Raw genomic sequence first — 19,614 nt, forward strand, 5'->3', positions numbered from 1 at the left:
CCCTACCAGGGCTTGAGGCTTGGGCCTTGGTTGTTGAGAATAGAGGAAGGTTTAATCTCTCTCTCTCTCAAAAACTCAATCCATTGGAATCCCCATTTTAAGAGAACTGACGGATATGGAAGTGACATTTGGAGGAGAGACCAGGGTGGTGGTGTCAAATCCACTGTTTTCATCACCGGTTTTGTCAGTATCGGTGCGAATAGGTCGATACGTATTGTAATGTCAAAAAAATGATACAATATTGAGCTGAATCGGTTATTTTTTAATAAATGTAAAAATTAGCTTAAAAATAATTTTTTATATTATTTTAATGGCTTTAACACGTGTTACGTTCTGATCGACACAATATTTTTTTTAAATTAGTTTTTGACCGACATTCATCTGAAACCATGGCCATACGATACACATGTCCGATTCCGATACTGACAATATTGGTCGTCACCGCATCCAACAACAGCCCTCAAATCGAGAGCCTCAACGGTTTTTGAATGTTGAAATGAATTATAACTTTTTGTGAATCATGAATTTGAATTATAGGAAAAATGGATATTTTTTTTTAGTAAAATCACCCAAAAAGTGTTCAGCCTTCCCACTGATTATTGAAACGGCATGGAAGGTAGGTCCCCTCCTAACAGAGTTGGCTTTGGGGAAGGCAAGCAACCTCTCCCTCCGCGATTCGAAATTCCGACGTCTCTCTCTAACTCTCATCGATTCTCCTCTGCTTCAGGAATTCATCCCTTTTCGGTTTGTTGGGTAAAGCAAGCAACCTCTTCCTCCGAGATTCGAAATTCCGACGTCTCTCTCTATCTCTCATCGATTCTCCTCTGCTTCAGGAATTCCTCCCTTTTCGGTTTGTTGGGGTCGTCTCTTCAGCCCAAGCAGGAGCAGCTGAGAAAGTGTGGGTGAAGACGAAGGGTCGGATATGGCGTCGCAGGAGTACATGGACAAGGTGGAGCTCCGGAAGAACTACTCCAATCTCTGGCACACCGATCTCATTAGCACCATCCAGGCAGATCTCCCTTGTATGTTCCTATGTCACCAGTCACCACCATTATCATTATTATATCATTCACCTCTTCCTTTTCCCACTAACCAAACGAATCCTTTTCCTTTTCCTTTTTTTTTTCGGTTTTTGGATTCAAGAATTCATCTATCATTTTTTCATTGTCTCTGTCTGAGACCTTTGTTTGATTTGTGGGTATCTTTATTTTTTTGCAGATTGCTGCTTCGCACTTTGGTGGTTAGTGCTTCAGTCCCTTGATTTTGAGATCAGATCTCCCCATCCTCCTCCTCCATTATGGAATTTTTTTTCCAATGTTTTTATTTGAATTCCATTGTTGCTTCTGTGTATATACTTGAAATCGAGCATTTTGGGAAGTTGATGTGGTTTTCTTCGGAAAATTCAGGGAATTTGTGTGAATAGTTGATTATTAATTGGTAAAATTGATATAGTCAGTAAATTTTTTTTCTCAAGGAAGCAATGGATTAGAAGGAACTGGAAGAAGCATTGGTGGTGGCATTGCCGAAATATTTTGTTGCTTCATTTTATCTGCTTTTGATGAAACCTATTGTCTGCTACTACCACCACTTCATACTCTACAATGAGTGCTGTACAAGATTGTGCTTACAATGATTTTGGTACATCAGATGAAGGGGAAAAAAGGATGTCTGAGCGATTGTTATGTGCCATATTTATATTTCTATGTGGAAAATCAAACACAATTTGTTTCAGTAGATATACAGGTAATATAGTGGAGGTAATATGGCATCTGATTATTAGTCTTCAAGTACCATCCAACCATGACCAGTCAAAGATAATGCAGCTATTTGTTTTGAAACCTATACCTTAGGAGGGAAGACTGAAGATCCCCCCAAACCATCAGAATTGCATTACCAAATTTCCAATGCCGGGAAACCCTGAAAGAAGATTTTACGGCTTGAAATTAGACCTGTATATACCAGCGGCCGTTCATGTATGCCGCTGAAGTTTGAGGAAAGTTAAATGTAAGATCGTCATGTGCCCAGTTGAAAAATAGTAGTTTAACCTGCCACATTGTTGGATTAAACCTATTGAACTGAAGCACCAACATGGCATTAGGAAGAAAATGGTGATGGACCAGTTAGAGTCAGATTGTCTCGAGTTCTTAACCAATGGATCTTATCAACGGGATTCCTCAGGCCCCAGCTTGGCTACATAAAAATTAAATGTTGTGTATGTGAGCATTTGTATGGGTATAGTTATTTATTTATTTATTTTGTGTGTGTGTGCATATGTTAAATGTTCTGGCATTACAAATGTTTTTATCATTTTATTGCTGCCATGGATTGACATCCAGTGGACAATTTTAAGAAACTGACAATGTTTTTCTTCTTTTCACCCTTGGGAATCTAATATACTGCATGGTTTGATTAGTGGGCCATGTGTATCATACTTGCTTCGAAAACGGGCTCTATATAATGATATGAGCAGGTATCTACTTTCGCCCCTTTTTCGTAAATTTGGTACCCTGTTTGGATTAATTTATACTTCATTATTGACATTTTCCACAGATATGAATGTTGTGCAGGTTACATGCCATGTAGTGGAAGATGTGGTGAAAGTAAATGCCCAGAGTTTTGTCTATGCACAGAGGTATCAATGTTCTTTTGTTGATAAAGGAGGTTAAAATTAAAACGTCTCCTAATGGAATACATCTTAATCTCTGAAGTTTTTTGGAGATTTCTCCACAATTAATATGTGATCAGTTTTTGTCACTCAACTGTTCATCTTCTCCATTGGTCATGCTGTAATCTTAACTGTATGCCATGAGCTTGTGTTATTGGTTCAGTATACTTTTCCATTGTGAATTGGCTAATCTCTTTCTGGATATACGTTCACCTCCTTGTTTATGCACATAAAGTGATTATGCTAAGTTTTAATGACTCTAAGATTTACCCCAAAAATGTCCCACATTGTTGCTTGTGGCTCCTCTAGTGAATTATCTTCCATCCTGTAGTTTTATTCTAGGTGAAAGCTAGAGAAGCTCATATGACATGTAAATGATCAAGAACAGGAAGGAATATCATAGATACACACTCAAGTTTGAAATCTCTAATAAGCTCACAGGGAATGACATATTAGAATATTCTCATTCCTTAGTTAGGGCACGTCTAACATTAGGCAAAACTTTTGGAGATCTTTTTTGTATCTTATAGAATTTCATCGCATGTGGAGTTTTGTTGTGACAGACTTCCTTGTTGAGAAACTTCTTGACTTCTCTGCCATTTTTGTTTGTTTTGAAATTTTGTTTGATCATTGTCATCTGTTCATGATTTTTCATATTAGATTTGGAAGGCCAATGTGTATGAACTTGGATGTTCTTGAACCACGAAGATTAGATCACTATGATCCTGAAGGAGGAACACTCGACCAAAAAACTGTTGGATGATGATGTACAGAGACTCATTGCTTGACCATTATGAAAATGCTTCTTTCAGACAATTGTGTTGTTACGAATGACACAGTTGAAAGTCAGATTACCTTTCAATCTACCTGTTTTTAGGTAAGTTGTGACCCTAGAATCATGTCTAGCCTTGCTATGTGTATTTGTCATACCAGTAAGTCAAGTACGTGAAGTGTCAAGAAAGGAATGTGAAGGGTGGTACTAATCCATCTAAGCTCTCGTGTTACCTATGCTTTGTAGGTGCTCAGTATATAAATTATACACAGGTTGTACAAGAATGATGTTGCTGTCCATTCTCAAGAGAAAAAAGAAAATGGCTTGTAGCTAAAAGCAGTCAGGAATTGTAGACGAACATATTCTCTGTACTATCATGTCGCTAATCTTTCATAGCAATGATTTGTAATTTGTGATTTAGCCATCAAGGATGTTATTGTAACTGATTTGTCACGAAGGGCAGGGTTTCTATTTTTTTCCCTCACAAACAGAAAACTCTCTAGGCCGGTCCATCAATCAAGGTCTTTTTTTGTAATCAATTTTTTTTTGGATCCATCCTTTTCATTGTTGTCGTGCTAGTATAAATGTGCTGAAGTATAGGTTTTTTCTTTTGTGAAAATACTGCCACATGGCAAGGAAATCCGAAAATGCAACTATGGTGTTGTATGAGATTGATCATACTTGCATCCTTTGGAAGTGCTTACTTGGCACCCAACCCAGATCCATGTGACTCTAGTTTGGTTGCCACGACCTAAAATCTTAAGAATGCAAACGGCACCATCCTTGAGCATTAACACAAGCCGCATTTTTTTACTTTTTGCAGTGTTAATAATTTAGAATGTGGCTCAAGTACATCCTTTTCTGAAATTGAAAAAGGAGAAAAGGAGGGGGTGAGTGGGATGCCTAGGGGAAGAAAAGTGCCAGTTCTTGCAGCTTTCCCTTGGTTAAGAAATTACAAATTTCACTTCTTTTAAGAGCTTAAGACGCCTCAGCATGAGCTATTCAACCCACGCTAGAGTGTCTATACAAGATTCATACACATCTCTGACATCTTTCATAGTTGATTCCAAGAGGATTTGGCTTTTGAGTTAATGGATTCGGTCAAGAAGTGGTCCCTTAATTGTTGTTGGATTCCCATTACTATGAATGGTTAGTTTTTCAAAAGCATGTCTGTGGCTGCTCTGAGACTTGGATCAAATGATTTGTTGGTGATGATAAAACAATCCTGTTTATCTTTTCCAAGCAGAATCTAAATTTCGTTACCATTAACCACAGTTTGATCATGGTTTTTTATTCAATCGGTTCTTGTATTTTTACTTCTTACTTTGATCATCTACTTTACATAATAAGGTGGTCATTGAATGGTTGTTTTTTGTACTGCTTCCTGAGTATGATATGTTGCTTTTTAAGAGCTTGATATTCATGGTTTGTTGCCACTGAAGATGACAATTACTCATGAATCTCAATTTAGGGCTATTTACAAAAACATACCCTGTTTTCTTTGATAATTCAGAATCATACCCCAAAAATTGTAATGAAACACCAGTGCAAAGAACAATGTCACAAAGTGACTACAACGAATGCACAAATACATAAACAAGAGGCCGCTAATAGGTAAAATACAATAAGCCACAAAGGGTTAGGCACCAAGCACACACAATGTGAAAGAGAGAGAGCTTGAAATATAAAGAATAGTATATTGAAATGATATAGAAAGCATTAGATAGGAGTGGGGGAAAAGCCCCTTTTTATACACTTTGTGGGATCAAGGGGGCTCCCATAAAGTCGTTGGGAGCTCTCCAACGGTCATATTTGTGACTGACTCTATGAGTTGGACCCTCTTGCCCCCACACAAACTTGGTCATTTAAAGGAAGATTTTGTGAATATATGTCAAAAGCATTTTGATGCTCATTTCCCTCACGCCGAGTATATACATGAATATCATCAGGATTTTCACTAGGAGAATCATCTCTTTGATGAGAATGGTTATCACAAACATTCTCATTATTACAAACAATCTTACTATCTCAAATTATATCATTAGATTTTTTAGAGTCATCTCTAGGAACTAAGTCAAATAAAAAAGAATAATCAACATCTTTCTTGGGTTTTTGATGTTCAAATCCATTTTGATCTTTAAGAAAAGTCACATTTCTTGAAACATAAAGTTTGTTATTTTTAACATCATAACACCTTTATCCTTTTTTATTTCCACCATAACCAATAAAAGCACATTCAAGAGCCTTTAGTGAGAGTTTGTCTTGTCTTTGAAAAAGAACAAAACATTTACAACCAAAGATTATTAATCTTTTGAAATCCGGAGATATTTTAAACAAATTTTCAAAGGGAAAAACATTTTTTAAAAATGAGGATGGCATCCTATTTATAAGATATATTGCGAAAAAAGCTTGCTTTGGCCCAAATTTTTTTTGAAACATTTTTAGAGATGAGAAGAGTTCTTGTGGTTTCAATAAGATGCTTTCTTTCGACAAAGTCATTTTGTTGTGGAGTTTTGGGACAAGATCTTTGATGAATAATGTTATTTTGTTTAAAATAATTTTGAAATTCTTTTGACATGTATTCCCTTTCGGAGTTGGATATAAAGATAGCTATATTATGTTGAAATTGATTTTGAATAAGGATATAAAATTCTTTGAAAGTATAAAAAACATCGGATTTGTTTTTGAGAAAGTAAACCCAAGTATATCTAGTGAAATCATCAATAAAGAAAACATAATATGAATATTATCCTTTAGACATGACGGGTGCCGGTCTCCATATATCCTAATGCACTCAAAGGGTCTTTTTGAAATGAAGTTGCTATGTTGAAAAGTAAGAGAATGCATTTTTCCAATGATACAATCAGTGCATGTAAATTCCTTTTCATTACAAAATTTCTCAAAAAGAGGAAAGAGATACATCTTAGAGAGACTAGGATGACCAAGTCTTTTATGCCAAGTGGCAACATCTTTTGTTTGAATATGATTCCAAAAAGACTTAGATGGTAATGACAAAAAATTCATATAGTATAAGTCTCATCTTCTATGGCCTTGCCCAATCCGCTTCGTAAAACAGAGATCCTGCACATAGCAATTTGAAGATGAAAAAGAGATACTACAACTAAGATTGGATATTTGAGAAACCGAAAAAAGGTTTAATTTAAGTTTTGGAATAATTCTTATTTTTGGAACAAAGATTTTTTTGTCATTGCTTAAAGTGGTTTCAAGAGTTCTTATTCCCTTAATATCCAAAGGTGTACTATCGGCCGTAGAAACAAAAGATTTGAAAGAATTAGTGATGGTTCGGATAAAAGTGCTGCATTTGGAGTCATATGAAATGAAGCACTTGAAACAATAATCCAAGAAGACATACCAGGAGTTGATGAAAGTACGACGCCAGAAGTAGGTGTCGAAGAGTTGTTCCTCACAAATTGTTGAAATGCTTATGTAATTTGTGCAATGGAGTCCTTGATCTCTCCATCCCTTTTTTTATCTCCATTTGAGTTACTTGAGTTCTCTCCAACAAAAGCCACTTTTCTCTTAGGACAATTGGGTCTAAAATGCCCCGGTTCATTACAATGATGACACACAATTTTTCTTCTACCACCATTATTGTTATAATTATTTTTTCCAAAAGTGAGGAGGCTTATATGTCCTCATATTATTGTCGGTTTGGATACCACATGTACTTCATCAATATACTTTTTTAGAGCCAAGCGTGTTTCTTCTTGTCATAGATCATCAATAATTTCACTAAGAAGAGTTAAAACCCTATAAAGTAGGGATCCTCATAATTGTTCAAATTTGGGCCTAAGTTCATAATTGAATTGAAAGAATCTCTCTCCATTTGTTCTTTTCTCGTAGCAATAGCACTTTCTTCTCATTAGGGTTCAAGGAGAGCAAGTCTATCCCATAGAGGATATAAAGTGTTATAGTAATATCTAATATTCATATCTCTTTGCTTGGTTGCTTTCACTTTTTCTTGCAAAAAGAAGTGTCTAGCAAAATCTCTTTAAGTGTACGTACATTTCATGAAGAACCATACTTCATTTGCCTTTGTAAATTTGGTTAGATTAGCACAAATTTTGAGCTCCACATTGTTCATGAATCATGCCAATATTTTGGCATGGTTACTTTTCCAATCTTCAACTTTGGATTGGTATTAATTAATAGTCTTGGCTTTTTCTTCTTCATTCAAGGTTTTTTCTTCATTTTCTTCTTTCTTGGCGAGCTTTAATTGAAGTTTTGGAACCGTACCACATACAAATACCCAAAGTTTTTTACCTTTGAGGTTGTTTCCAATAACGGCCGCCCACATTTTATACTTAGTCCCATTCAATTTAAATGAGAGATCAATATTTACATCTTTTTCGGCCATTGTGGAAGAGAAGGAGGATAACAACAAATGTGCAAAATACAAGCACACAAAAAAACATAACAAAAGAGAGTCCCAAGAGTGCTCAATCACCTGGGGGCTCTGATATCATGTAATAAAACACTAGTGCAAAGAACAATGTCACAAAGTGACTACAACGAATGCACACGCAAGTAAACAAGAGGCCACTAATGGGCAAAATACAATAAGCCACAAAGGTCTAGGCACCAAATACACACAATGTGAGAGAGAGAGAACTTGAAATATAAAGAATAGCATATTGAAAGCATTAGAGAGGAGCGGGGGCAAAATCCCTTTTTTATACACTTTATAGGACCAAGAGGGCTCCCATAGAGCCATTGGGAGCTCCCCAACGGTTGTAACTGATGGGGAGGGTCCCAATGACTCTTAAGAGTTGGACCCTCTTGCCCCTTACACAAATGAAAAAGAACAAAAGAAAGAAAAATAAGAAAAAAATAAAAATGCCCCTAGTGGACATGTCTATTTACATAATAAGAAAAAAACTAAATTGCTCTTAGTAGGAATTACAAAAGATAACAGGGAAATAATATATATATATATATGGTATACATATATTTTAACAAAAATTTGGTAATTTAACTACATACTTCATTTATTTGATGGCTAACCAAAACCATGCCTGTGATTAGTTTCCCAGGCTGACAGTTCACATTCTCATTTTACCCTTACTGAAAAAAAATCAGCTTTACACTTCCCGATTTTCTTCCTTATCCAATCTCCCTTCATTTTTTTCGTTTTCACACTATCTAGAATACCACATTTCCCTGTCTTCTCTATTCATAAGTGCATGAGTCTCCATCTTCCACAACCAAGCTCAGAAGTTCATGGAAGATATGGAAGGCAATACCTATGAGTGAGTGGGACTCTTTGAACCTCTATGACACTTCTCGAATTAGGTGTTCTTCCAATGGTTTTGTGGTGCTGAGGTGCTTCAGATCTGGTTGAAAGTGGGTGAAAAAGAAGCAAAATAGGAGGAAACCTCCAATTTTTCACAGGTACACCCACCTGGTGTTTGTGTTAAAATCCACTCATGAGAGCCCATCCAAAATGGTGATTTTGATCAACCAAGACTACAGATTGGTAGAAGTCTTAAACAAATGCAGAGAGAGACAATAGGATGGTGTGCAGAAGAGAGATGGCATAGGATGGTGACAGAGAGATGAGCACAGGATGGTGTGGGTTGTAGAGAGAGAGAGAGATGACATTAAAATAAGTAAAAATATTTAATGAGGGTAAAACTGGTATTTTTTTAAATTTATTGATTATTAACTGTGGTTAAAAGGAGAGTAGTTACACTAGGTATATATTTGAGTAACTAAACATAAACTTAAGTATCCATTTGAATTATAAGTTATTTTAAGTATGATTTTGAATTATAAAAATAAACTAGGTATGTTTTTGTAAATAACCCTTCAATTTATTGCATATTATAAACTTAAGTATTTGTTTCCGAAGAAGCATCCACAAATTATAAGCTTTCCTTTTTCTTTTTTTTAAAGATATCATCAGCATCACAGTGTCATGAACATTTATATTTCAATTGACTTGATTATGATTATATGATTCATTTGTTATAGGTTTTCCTCTGCTTTGGAAATTCTGTTGCATCAACACGTTTTTTGTTGCAAGATGAGTTCAATATTCAGACAACACCGTGTGACAACTGTGTGACAACTGCATAATTGTACTCTCTCTCTCTCTCTCTCTCTCTCTCTCTCCCTTGTGTTTTAATATTTGACTTGCTTCTCTCCCTCTGTCAAGCTTGTGCTTACTGTTCATGTATATAGGGGTTTATGTTCTGTCTCCAACAACTTGCGTGCATATTTTCACTTATTGCAATAATTGTTGGAAGCGATGAAATACGATCTGCTTCACAGGTGCTTAACTGTGTGTCAGACTATGTATACTGCACGTAAGTCCTCATTATCCTTCATTCAAGGTCTTCAACTGTCCTGTTTGGTCTATTGCGTTCCTACTATCATTGTTTCTTGCAGGGTTTGCGCATGCATGCAGGTCTGTGGACAACCATACACTTTCCAGGTAGTGTTTTGTACAATGGCGAATTCATTCTGTTTTACGGATTCCTCGAACATTGCAGACCCAACACAAGATTGAAATGGACAAAAGAGATGGCAAGTTCGGGCCCCCAGGACCAATGGCAGTACCTCCTGTTCAGCAGATGTCACGCATAGACCAGCCTGTTCCTCCACCGGTTGGTTATCCTCCTCCGTATACTGCACAACCTGCATATGGTCAGCCTTATGGATATCCTCCACCTCAGGCCTATCCTCCCCCTCAGGGCTACCCTCCTGCTTCTTCTCAGGGCTATCCTCCTCCTCAGGGCTACTATCCCAAGTGATGGCACTGGGATATTCCACTCTAGCGTTAGTTACATCAAGGCCGAAAAATTAGTGTGGTGAAATGTTTTATGCAATTTATTGTGCTTTCAGTATTGTGCTTGGGGTTTTAAGATGTATTATGCACTAGGTGTGGTGCGTTCATTAACGACTTCATTGAGTCATTTTCTTTTCTTATTCAGTTTGTGGATAGAAACCTATCATAATATGGCTGAACATAATCTCCACATAGTTTTGTAAAGGATTTTTTTTTCCCGTGCCTGCTGTTTTTGAGTTTTGGGGCTTCATACATTTATCTGCATGTGACAATTTTACCCGGAGTCGAAATCTCCCAAGAGAACGAGAATTGGCATTTCATGGATTGGTGATGAGCTACTGTATCAAATTCCGGGTTGTTCGTAAGTCCTCGAGTGTTGGTTCTGCAAGCCACATCCATGGTGTTAGTTTGAGCTGGATAGCCTTGGGATGTGACAGTTTGTCAACATGATACATAAGCCACAACGCTTTCTGTGGCGTGCCTGGCGCTTATGCTGTATGCAGATAAAAATAATTGTAGTTTAATATTTCCATGATTATCACTTTCAAACTTAGTGTAGAATTCAGAGTAAAGGACATTATATATATATATATATATATATATATATATATATATATATATATATATATATATATATATATATATATATATATATGGAAGTGTTAAAATGACATTCGCATTTGATTCTTGGACACTATATGTTCCTCAAAATGGCTTGTTTGTAATTTTTTTTGTTGGGTTTTTTTGTCATTTGCTTAAAGAATTTACTTTTTAACAAAAACAGCTAATGACTGTTTTACTCCTTTTACCTTCTCCTTAACCTCTTCTCCCCCTTTCATTCTAACCTTTTTCACCCCTTTCATTCGATATGCCCTTTCTTTAAAACCCTACTGTTCCCTAACCTCTCTTCCCTTTCATTCGATGGTTGCCCACCCATGTCTGGAAAAGCCAGAATACTATCTAATGTGGTACCTTCCAGTGTGGCTTCATTCAGCATCTCAAATACTCTCTCTCTCTCTCTCTCTCTCTCTCTCTCTCTCTCTCTCCATGAAAACAACTGGAAATAGACCTAGGTCTAAAGTTCTGACTTGAAAGACTGTTGGTTGCAAGATCTCAATGCAGATGCCAATATTAAGGTATTTTATTTAGTGCTAATAGTGGGTTCTTATATATTATTCTTTTTATTTTATAGGAAAAAGAAAAAATAAAGCATTCATTATAAAATTCACAACAACCACAAATGGCAGTTGCCTCCAAAAACAAATTATAACAATAGCAAAATGTTTTTTTATTTTTTTATTGGCAAGCTGGGGTTAGGCAGACCCCAACCAGTTTACAAGGACAATAGCAAAATGTTTACATAGTTCCTCAACATACTAAAAATCATCATGATAATATAAAGTAAAACTAGAAAAAAAAAACCTTCTAAAAAAACTACATTATCAGCTGAAAGATTCTAAAAGAAGAGCTATCCACCAGTGTTGTTCCTTGCCATCTACTAACCATCATCTGAAATTTAAAGTGAAGCAGCAATCCTAAAATGCCCAATGCCTATAAAAAAGAGTGATACTGGCAATCATGCTCCATGCAAAATGTTTAACTGTGAGTGAGGGATAAAATCAGTCACTAAAGCTCCATCTCTTTTCTTGTATCAGCAACATGTCAACCCTAATCATAACATCTCAACACTCCACCATTAAACCTAGAGAAAAGACGAGCAAAACAAGAACCCAAATTGTGAGAAAAAAGAAATACAAATTACCAAGAAATGAACCCCAAAATCAAATGCAAAGCCTTGATTTGGAGTATCAAAATCCATATTATTTTCTTAGAGATAGAGTAAAAATATTGGAGATATTGAATGAGGTTGGACGTTGAAGGATAACATGCCTTGGGTGGGTAACCATCGAAGAGGTTAGGGAAAGGGTATAGAAGGGGTAGATCAATCATTAGCTATTTATGTTAAAAAGTTAAATTCTTTAAGCAAATGACAAAAAGCCCAACAAACAAGCCTTTTCGAGGAAATAATCAAGTGTGCATGTTATTAAAATGCACAAACAGTTGTGCATTGTAACACTTCTTCTTTTATATATATATATATATATATATATATATATATATATATATATATATATATATATATATATATAGAGAGAGAGAGAGAGAGAGAGAGAGCATAGATGCTTGAACATTAGGTGTTTGTGATACATGCTTGATGAGTTTTGTAGGGTTTTTTCGTTTTATTTTTAAATTCTGATTGTACTCTAAAATCTTTGTAAATTTTTTAGGCTCCAAATATCATTTTCTTCATCGAAAACACATGATCTAGGTGTGGATTCCTCGTAAATTGACAATGCCCCCAACACATTTATGGGGTCTGAACTGCAAAAAATACATCAAAAGAGTAGAAAAACCCATCAAGCATGTATCACACAAGCACCTACACTTTACTCTATATATATAGCCACTAGATTATGAGAACAAATGTGTGAACGATGATTTTCATGGTTTTTCTTTTCTTTTCTTTTGAATCTAACCATACAGATGTGATCTACATGGTTTTATAAGAACACACTCTTGAATCATCAGATTTTGATGCATAAATGAGATTTTTTAAGGCTTTAAAATCAATGGCTCATAATTTTCATAAATATTCAATCATTCAAAAATCACATTTTTCATCAAAAATACATGATCCAATGGTTGATTCCTATCAAATTCACCGTACTAAGCACATCCACATGGTAGTAGATTGATAATAGTGATTAGTGACAATCAAGTCTGCAAGCTTGTGTGTTTCCATGTGATACCAAACATTTTGGGGTTCTCAAACATCTTTTGGAGTTTTTCCATTGAGTCTCTTGGATCAGCGATTTCCACTTCCACTGTTGGTATTCCAGGTAGATTGGTGCTAGAGATGCTAGTCCAATTCTCAATGGGACACAATTTACAAGCCTAGCAGAGTAGCAACTTTCAACTGACAAATGGACAATGGAGATGCAATTTCTAATTTTAAGCTTTACTGGTTCGTGTGTGTGTGTGTGTGTGTGTGTGTGTGTGTGGTAGCGAAAATTTCAAACAGCAATTTTCATATAGAGAATATTGAAATTTTCATTTTTCTAGAGTTTTTTTGGGAAAATATTTAGAAAAAAGATTATTTAAAAATTTCCAAATAAAAAAAAGGATTACAAATTACAAAATGTTACGTACCTAATAGAAGTTTTTTCCTGAGATTTTGCCACTTTTCTCGTTCTGTCCCGTTCCACCCCCTCAAAATCACATGTTTTTAGTATTTTTTCTCACATCTAACACCATAGATGTGATCTATAGGTTTTGTTTAGTGGAAACCGGCTTTTGGATCACCGGTACAGGTTTTAACGGTGATCCAAATCAAGGGCTATGAAGATATCATTTTTTTTCTGGCTCATAAAAATATATTTTTGTGTCGAAAAAGCATAATCCAATTGTCGATTCCCACTAAATCTAGCACGCTAAACACATCTAATGGTTCAGATCTATCATAAAACACTTCAAAACAATGCTGCAGAACGAGAAATGAGGCCTAATATGTTCAGTTCTCTCTCTCTCTCTCTCTCTCTCTCTCTCTCTCTCTCTATCTATATATATATAGATAGATAGATAGATAGATAGATAGAGAGAGATAGAGAGAGAGAGAGAATGGTTCTATCCCTTTTTTCTTTTAGTCCTTTAGGACTTTTTTTTTTTGGACAATCCAAGAAAAAAAAAACATCAGTGACTGCACCTTGGCTGGCCTACGGTTGGTCAAACCCTTAAGGTCCCCACTACCCATCGGAGAGTATACCCAGCTTTGACCTTGCGTCAAGGGATGCCACCTGTGGGTTTCAAACTTGTGATGCCCTGTCAACTTGGTGACAGTCACAAGTTGCCCCTACCAGAAGAGCGGAGCCCTTGTGGGCCCATTAGGACTTTTTGAAAGACCATACTTTGATGTATTTTTTGCTCGATTTGTGTCGTTATATGTATTCACTCAATAAGGATCAATGTATTTGTTTAAGAAATTTTATGCTTAGATGTGTATTTTAAAGAATTAAAAAAAATAATGGTTGATATTATACTGAAATTTGATGATAAAATATTTACATTTATACATAAAATCAGTTTGAAACAAAGCTTGTTTCTTGTAAATAAGCGATGATAAACACATCTAATGGTATCAAATGAGCAAAAATACATGAAAGTGCAAATTTTTATTGAGTCCTAACGAGACCTAACAAAAAAAAAGGGTAGGACCATCCCCTTCTCATATATATATATATATATAGTTGTAATGCGTTCAGTCGAATGATAAAATCCCAATATTTTGAAAATACCATGATTTTGCAAAAAAGTGTTGGAAATGCCTATATTTTTGGTTTTCATATATATATATATACATATATATATATATAATGTGTGTGTATTAGCTGCTTAATCTCTTTCGTGTTTAATCCAACGCATGCACGCGTGATGGACGTACTCAATGTTATTTTTTTGCAAAAATACCTTTAGCGACGCTTTTAAAGTCTCACTAAAATTAATAAGATTAATGACCATTGTGTCCCTCATTTATAAAATGTGGGATAATATGATTGAAAAAATACAAGTTGTAGTTTTCAAACATGAGAAAAAAATTATGCATTGGATGATTCAGAATTTTTTAATCATATTCATTCAATTTTAGTTAAAAGATAGGATAAGAGCAACATTTTTTTGCATTGCATGATGCATTATCTCAATCCAAAATATTATGCAAAAAAGTGTCAGGAAGGTGGTATTGATCGTGTCACTCCAAATTTAGACCCAGAGTTATCAAGGCATAGAAATATGTGCATGACAAGACTTTATCCAGAATCACATATTCTAAATCAAGTCACACAAGAGTTTGAAAATTTTTATCTTCAAGATTATATGAACATGCATTACTAGCGAGAGAGGAGGAGAATATAGATCTTATCACATGGTGGTCAACATTTGGATCAGAAACACCTCATCTCCAACGTCTTGCATTGAGATTGTTATCTTAGCATGTTAGTTCATCCTTTTGTGAAAGAAATTGAAGCATATATTCTCAAATCCACATGAAGAGAAACAAACTTACCAGCAAGCATGCAGAAGATTTAGTATATGTTCATTTTAATCTTCGATTACTTTCGTGAACCAATGATGAATAAATGAACTAATTGCTCTTTTAGTTATTTAACTATTTTTTAGCTTATTCGTTTAAATATACATGTATTTTAACATTTTCAAATTGGGTTTGTAATGCAGACAAGGATTATCCAAATTTTAGGATGTAAACCTAGAAGAATGCCACTTAGAGAGAGAACATGCTTTCAATATTACAAACATGAACTTATCTGAACCTAGTCTTCCTTCTTATAATGCATTTGATGATGAAGCAGAAGATTATTAGGATTCATTACCTCATCGTCATATACATTGTGTAGGATATACTTTTGATATGTAATTATGCATTGTTTGCTTCTTTTATTAGTATATTGTATAATTTATTTTTTTCTACTTTACTTAGTTATTTGATTGTTTCTATAATATATTTAGGTTGATTTAATTGTGGTGTTAGTTTTTATAATGAAGAATAGAATTGTAGATTGTTAATTTGATTTATTGTATGTACGATGATGATTTTTTTTTATGATATTATGATAATTATATTTTATTTCATTAGTGTTACTGTTAACTGTTAAAAAAATTTATATATATATACACACCCTCCCACACCCACGCACCCAAGTTTTTTTAAAGTGCCGCATCGCCGCACCCGCACCTATGTGACATATAGCTTGCAAGTTAACTTTCCCATTGATATTCCAAACTTCAAAAGCCCAAAGTTTTGAGCACTAAGGTATGGATTGATGACAAACTTCATTTTCCAAATTCCACCCTAAAACACTATTTTGTATGAATCTATATAGGCAGTAAAAGGTAAAAATCAATTTATGCATGGCAAAGACAACCAAGCAAAGTTGGAAGACAATTTCTTTCAACAAGGCAGGGATAAATGCAAGGACAAGCAGGAAGCATGTAATCCAAACATCTGATGACTCTGAATTAACACAAAAAGAAACACCTGATCTATGGCGGGCTACAGGTCTTGCAAGTGCAACAGCTTATGGAGGCAACTCATTTTCCATTTCAGATGCTTCCTTCCACAAATGTTTGATGTGATTAGAAAATTTAGTATCCTTGGATAATCTCAATCTAGTTCTAGAGAAAAGATCTGGAGCAGGATATCTTATTTGCCGAAGCAATGATTCATAAACTTGTACATACTGGTGCCATAGTATGACTAAATTGACTAATCTGCCAAGGGAGAACCTTGGAAGTAGATTACACACCACGACACTATGCTGCTCTCTGTATTTAGCATTGCATGCAGAAGAATAATGACAGAAAGGCCTACATGTGAAAGCCCGATATCAACTTCTGGGATATCAACCTCAAAGTGTAAAGGCTGAAGTTTTTTCATTCCAACAGATAGTGATAGACTCCCGATTGAAAAAATACAGTTGGCATGGTGACTCTGGTCTATTGCTTTCAACTTAAGATACAAATCTTTGAAATTGAAAACCAAATGGATCACATCTCTACCCATGATAAGCAACTCAACAATGCTCTTAAGCAGTTTGCAGTACCCACTAAGCTGACCCTTTACACTGAATTCGCTAATGCTTATGCATAGAGAATGAAGTTCGTTCCAAGCATTACTTCCCACAGGTTGTCCATAATTGATGGGAATCTGTATCTGAAAAACTATATCACTAATGCACACTTGGCAATGACCAAGAATTACGTTAAGAAATGAATCCATCACCCTCCTTCCAGGCTGCCTTTCTCCCAATATATTTCCAAGAGCATTATGCAATGAAATCCCCTGTAATTTACACAGAAAAACCTTCTTATCAGTTTTCAGGCTTCACTTTATTGAATTATTGAAACAACGAAAGAGATTTCCCCCATGTCATAGTTTATTCAAAATCAACAAAAACAGTAAGACTTATAAAAAATAATACAACAACAACAACTACGCCTTCATCCCAAAACAATTGGGGTTGGCGATATGAACCAAAAAAGAAAATCATTCTGGGTCTTCCACATGAATCCTTCTTCTCCAATCATTTATATCCAATGCCATGTCCTCGGTGAGGTTCAAAGCATTCATATCCTTTCCTATCATCTCCATCCATGTCTTCCTAGGCCTACCCTGACCTCTTTTAACTAATATATTTTCCCATTTCTCCATCCTTCTAACTGGAGCATCGTTAGGCCTTCGCCGAATATGTCCAAACCACCGTAAATGATTCTCTCTCATCTTATAAAAAATAATATTTAAAAAAAAAGGAATAAGACTACAAGCTTGAAGCATGAATTGGATAACAAAATCGAAACAAGACTACAAACAGTAAGATGCATAACGATCTACAATAGACAACACCACACAGACACCCCAAAAATCTAACAAAATCAAATTTCAACACACCTCCAGATCAAGCAACGCAATCCTTTTCTTCTTCCTCGCTGCGACCGAGTAACCAGATCTTTGTAACTGATCATTTTCCCTTGAATTCCACCAAACCCCGATATTAACAGGCAAAGCCAATAAAACTACAAACACCTCTTCCAAACAAGAAAGCGCGAAAAGAAAGAAAAAACAAAAAAACAGTAAAGAATGAGCCAAGAAACCTGAATTTTAGGCCAAAATGAGCTATGTGGGCCTCAATCTTGAGAATTGGAAACACAAACAGTGAGAAATCGATGATAATTCGATCGATCCTCGCGGACTCGAAGCACAATGGAGAAGATTCTTGAAGAAGAGAATTCAGCAACGACGCCTTCAGAAGGACGTCCCGAGCGGTTACGCTGGAAGGCAAAAGCCCTAATTTGAGGTCGAGGCTTGCTTCTTCTTCCGGCCACGATCGCAGGGACGAAGCTACCCTAGCTAGGATGGCAGCATGCAAGAACATGCCTAGAACGCGAGGAGAGCGAGAGGTTCAGGGTTAGAATCGTGCGGTGATCGGTTCACGAGGGTGCAGGGAGAGGGGAGGAACTTCGAAGGCAAGAGAGAGAGAGAGAGAGAGAGATGCATCGATGGGCGCGGAGCACCTGTAGATGTTTTTTTTTTCGTCTGCTCCGTTCCTGTTCATTTTGTAACCGGAGAGGGGAGGGGGAGGTGGATCGAAAATTACACACTATAATGGACGTGGCGGATGCACGGAACACCGTCCGCTGCGTCCAACGTTTGTTGGAAATCTCTGTTCTCAGCGAGTTTTTCGTCTGAATCCCGCTGGGAACAGTGCATCAAACATACCATTAAGGGGCACCTAGTTGTGCTATTTCCAATTGTTATGTTTCACATGACATTTTTCTCAAATAGGCATTGCTGTTGGGGCAGGTTACCCAAATGCACTTCAAGTACCTAGCCCAATGTGGACTGAGTTCATCCCTAAACATGGATCCAAGCCTTATCATTGTGTAAAATGCATGGTTAACGTGAAAAGAAACCCTTGTTATTGTGGGCCCCACAGAAAAATGTTGTTGGCGTGACCCAAATTTTCATGTGTAAAATGGGTGAAACAAATGAAACCTTAGAAGCCTACATATGTAGGACGCTTGGATTTATATGGTCTTATCATTGGCTTTTACAGAAGCTTCATTTTATTTTCATGTTCCATATTTTTTCCTCATTTTTGATTCATAACCTGGCAATGGTAACTATCATTTTGAACGCTGATAATGCCAAGCTTTCGAAATCACTACAGGTTATGGATTCAGTGGATATCATTATGAAATAAACTTCAGCGACCTTTGTAGTACAAATTTATTACTGTCTATTCTTGACTGATTAGCTATAGATGGGTCCTAATTTGACACATTATCAGTTCATATCTATTGTCAACTTGTGACTAGTTGATTCATTAAAACATATATTCTGTTTATCAATCAGACAGCAGCAAAGGACCAATATCCAGCATTTTTTTATTACTTATTTTTGCATCGTTATGCCTTGTTTTTCTTAATATTGCCTCAACTTTCTTACTCTTTGATTTTTTTGGGGGGAGGCGGGGGGGGGGGGGGGAGGGGCAGGGGGGATTTACACAATACATCAAGGAGTCTAACCACATTGCCTCAGCTATCACATTATAAAGCCTTTGTCTCCTAGATTGTGTAGCTGCACTTTGAACCTGGTCCTCCTAAGAGTTCAGTGACTTCAGTCAAAAGAATTACTTCCCAATTTATATATCTATGGCTCCACGAGAAGGACATCACGTGGATACGGCTGCAGGTATGGGGAGACAGCAATTTTTATGAAGCTTTCAATATGACTAA

General features: G+C 36.0%; 1 protein-coding gene across 1 annotated transcript; it reads left to right on the forward strand.

Annotated features, from left to right (window-relative positions):
- The first annotated feature begins 646 nt into the window (after positions 1–646).
- Positions 647–10,383, forward strand: LOC149836014 (uncharacterized). The gene is made up of 9 exons (XM_090010752.1): positions 647–753; positions 834–1,022; positions 1,219–1,240; positions 2,414–2,470; positions 2,551–2,632; positions 9,432–9,521; positions 9,642–9,766; positions 9,849–9,867; positions 9,953–10,383. Exons 2-9 carry the CDS (start codon positions 923–925, stop codon positions 10,211–10,213), a joined length of 756 nt encoding a protein of 251 aa, XP_089866878.1. The 5' UTR covers positions 647–753; positions 834–922; the 3' UTR covers positions 10,214–10,383.
- The last annotated feature ends 9,231 nt before the right edge of the window (positions 10,384–19,614 follow it).

The sequence above is a fragment of the Nuphar pumila genome, chromosome 6, assembly GCF_984573655.1.
Source record: "Nuphar pumila chromosome 6, dmNupPumi1.hap1.1, whole genome shotgun sequence".
NCBI classification, from domain to species: Eukaryota; Viridiplantae; Streptophyta; class Magnoliopsida; order Nymphaeales; family Nymphaeaceae; genus Nuphar; species Nuphar pumila.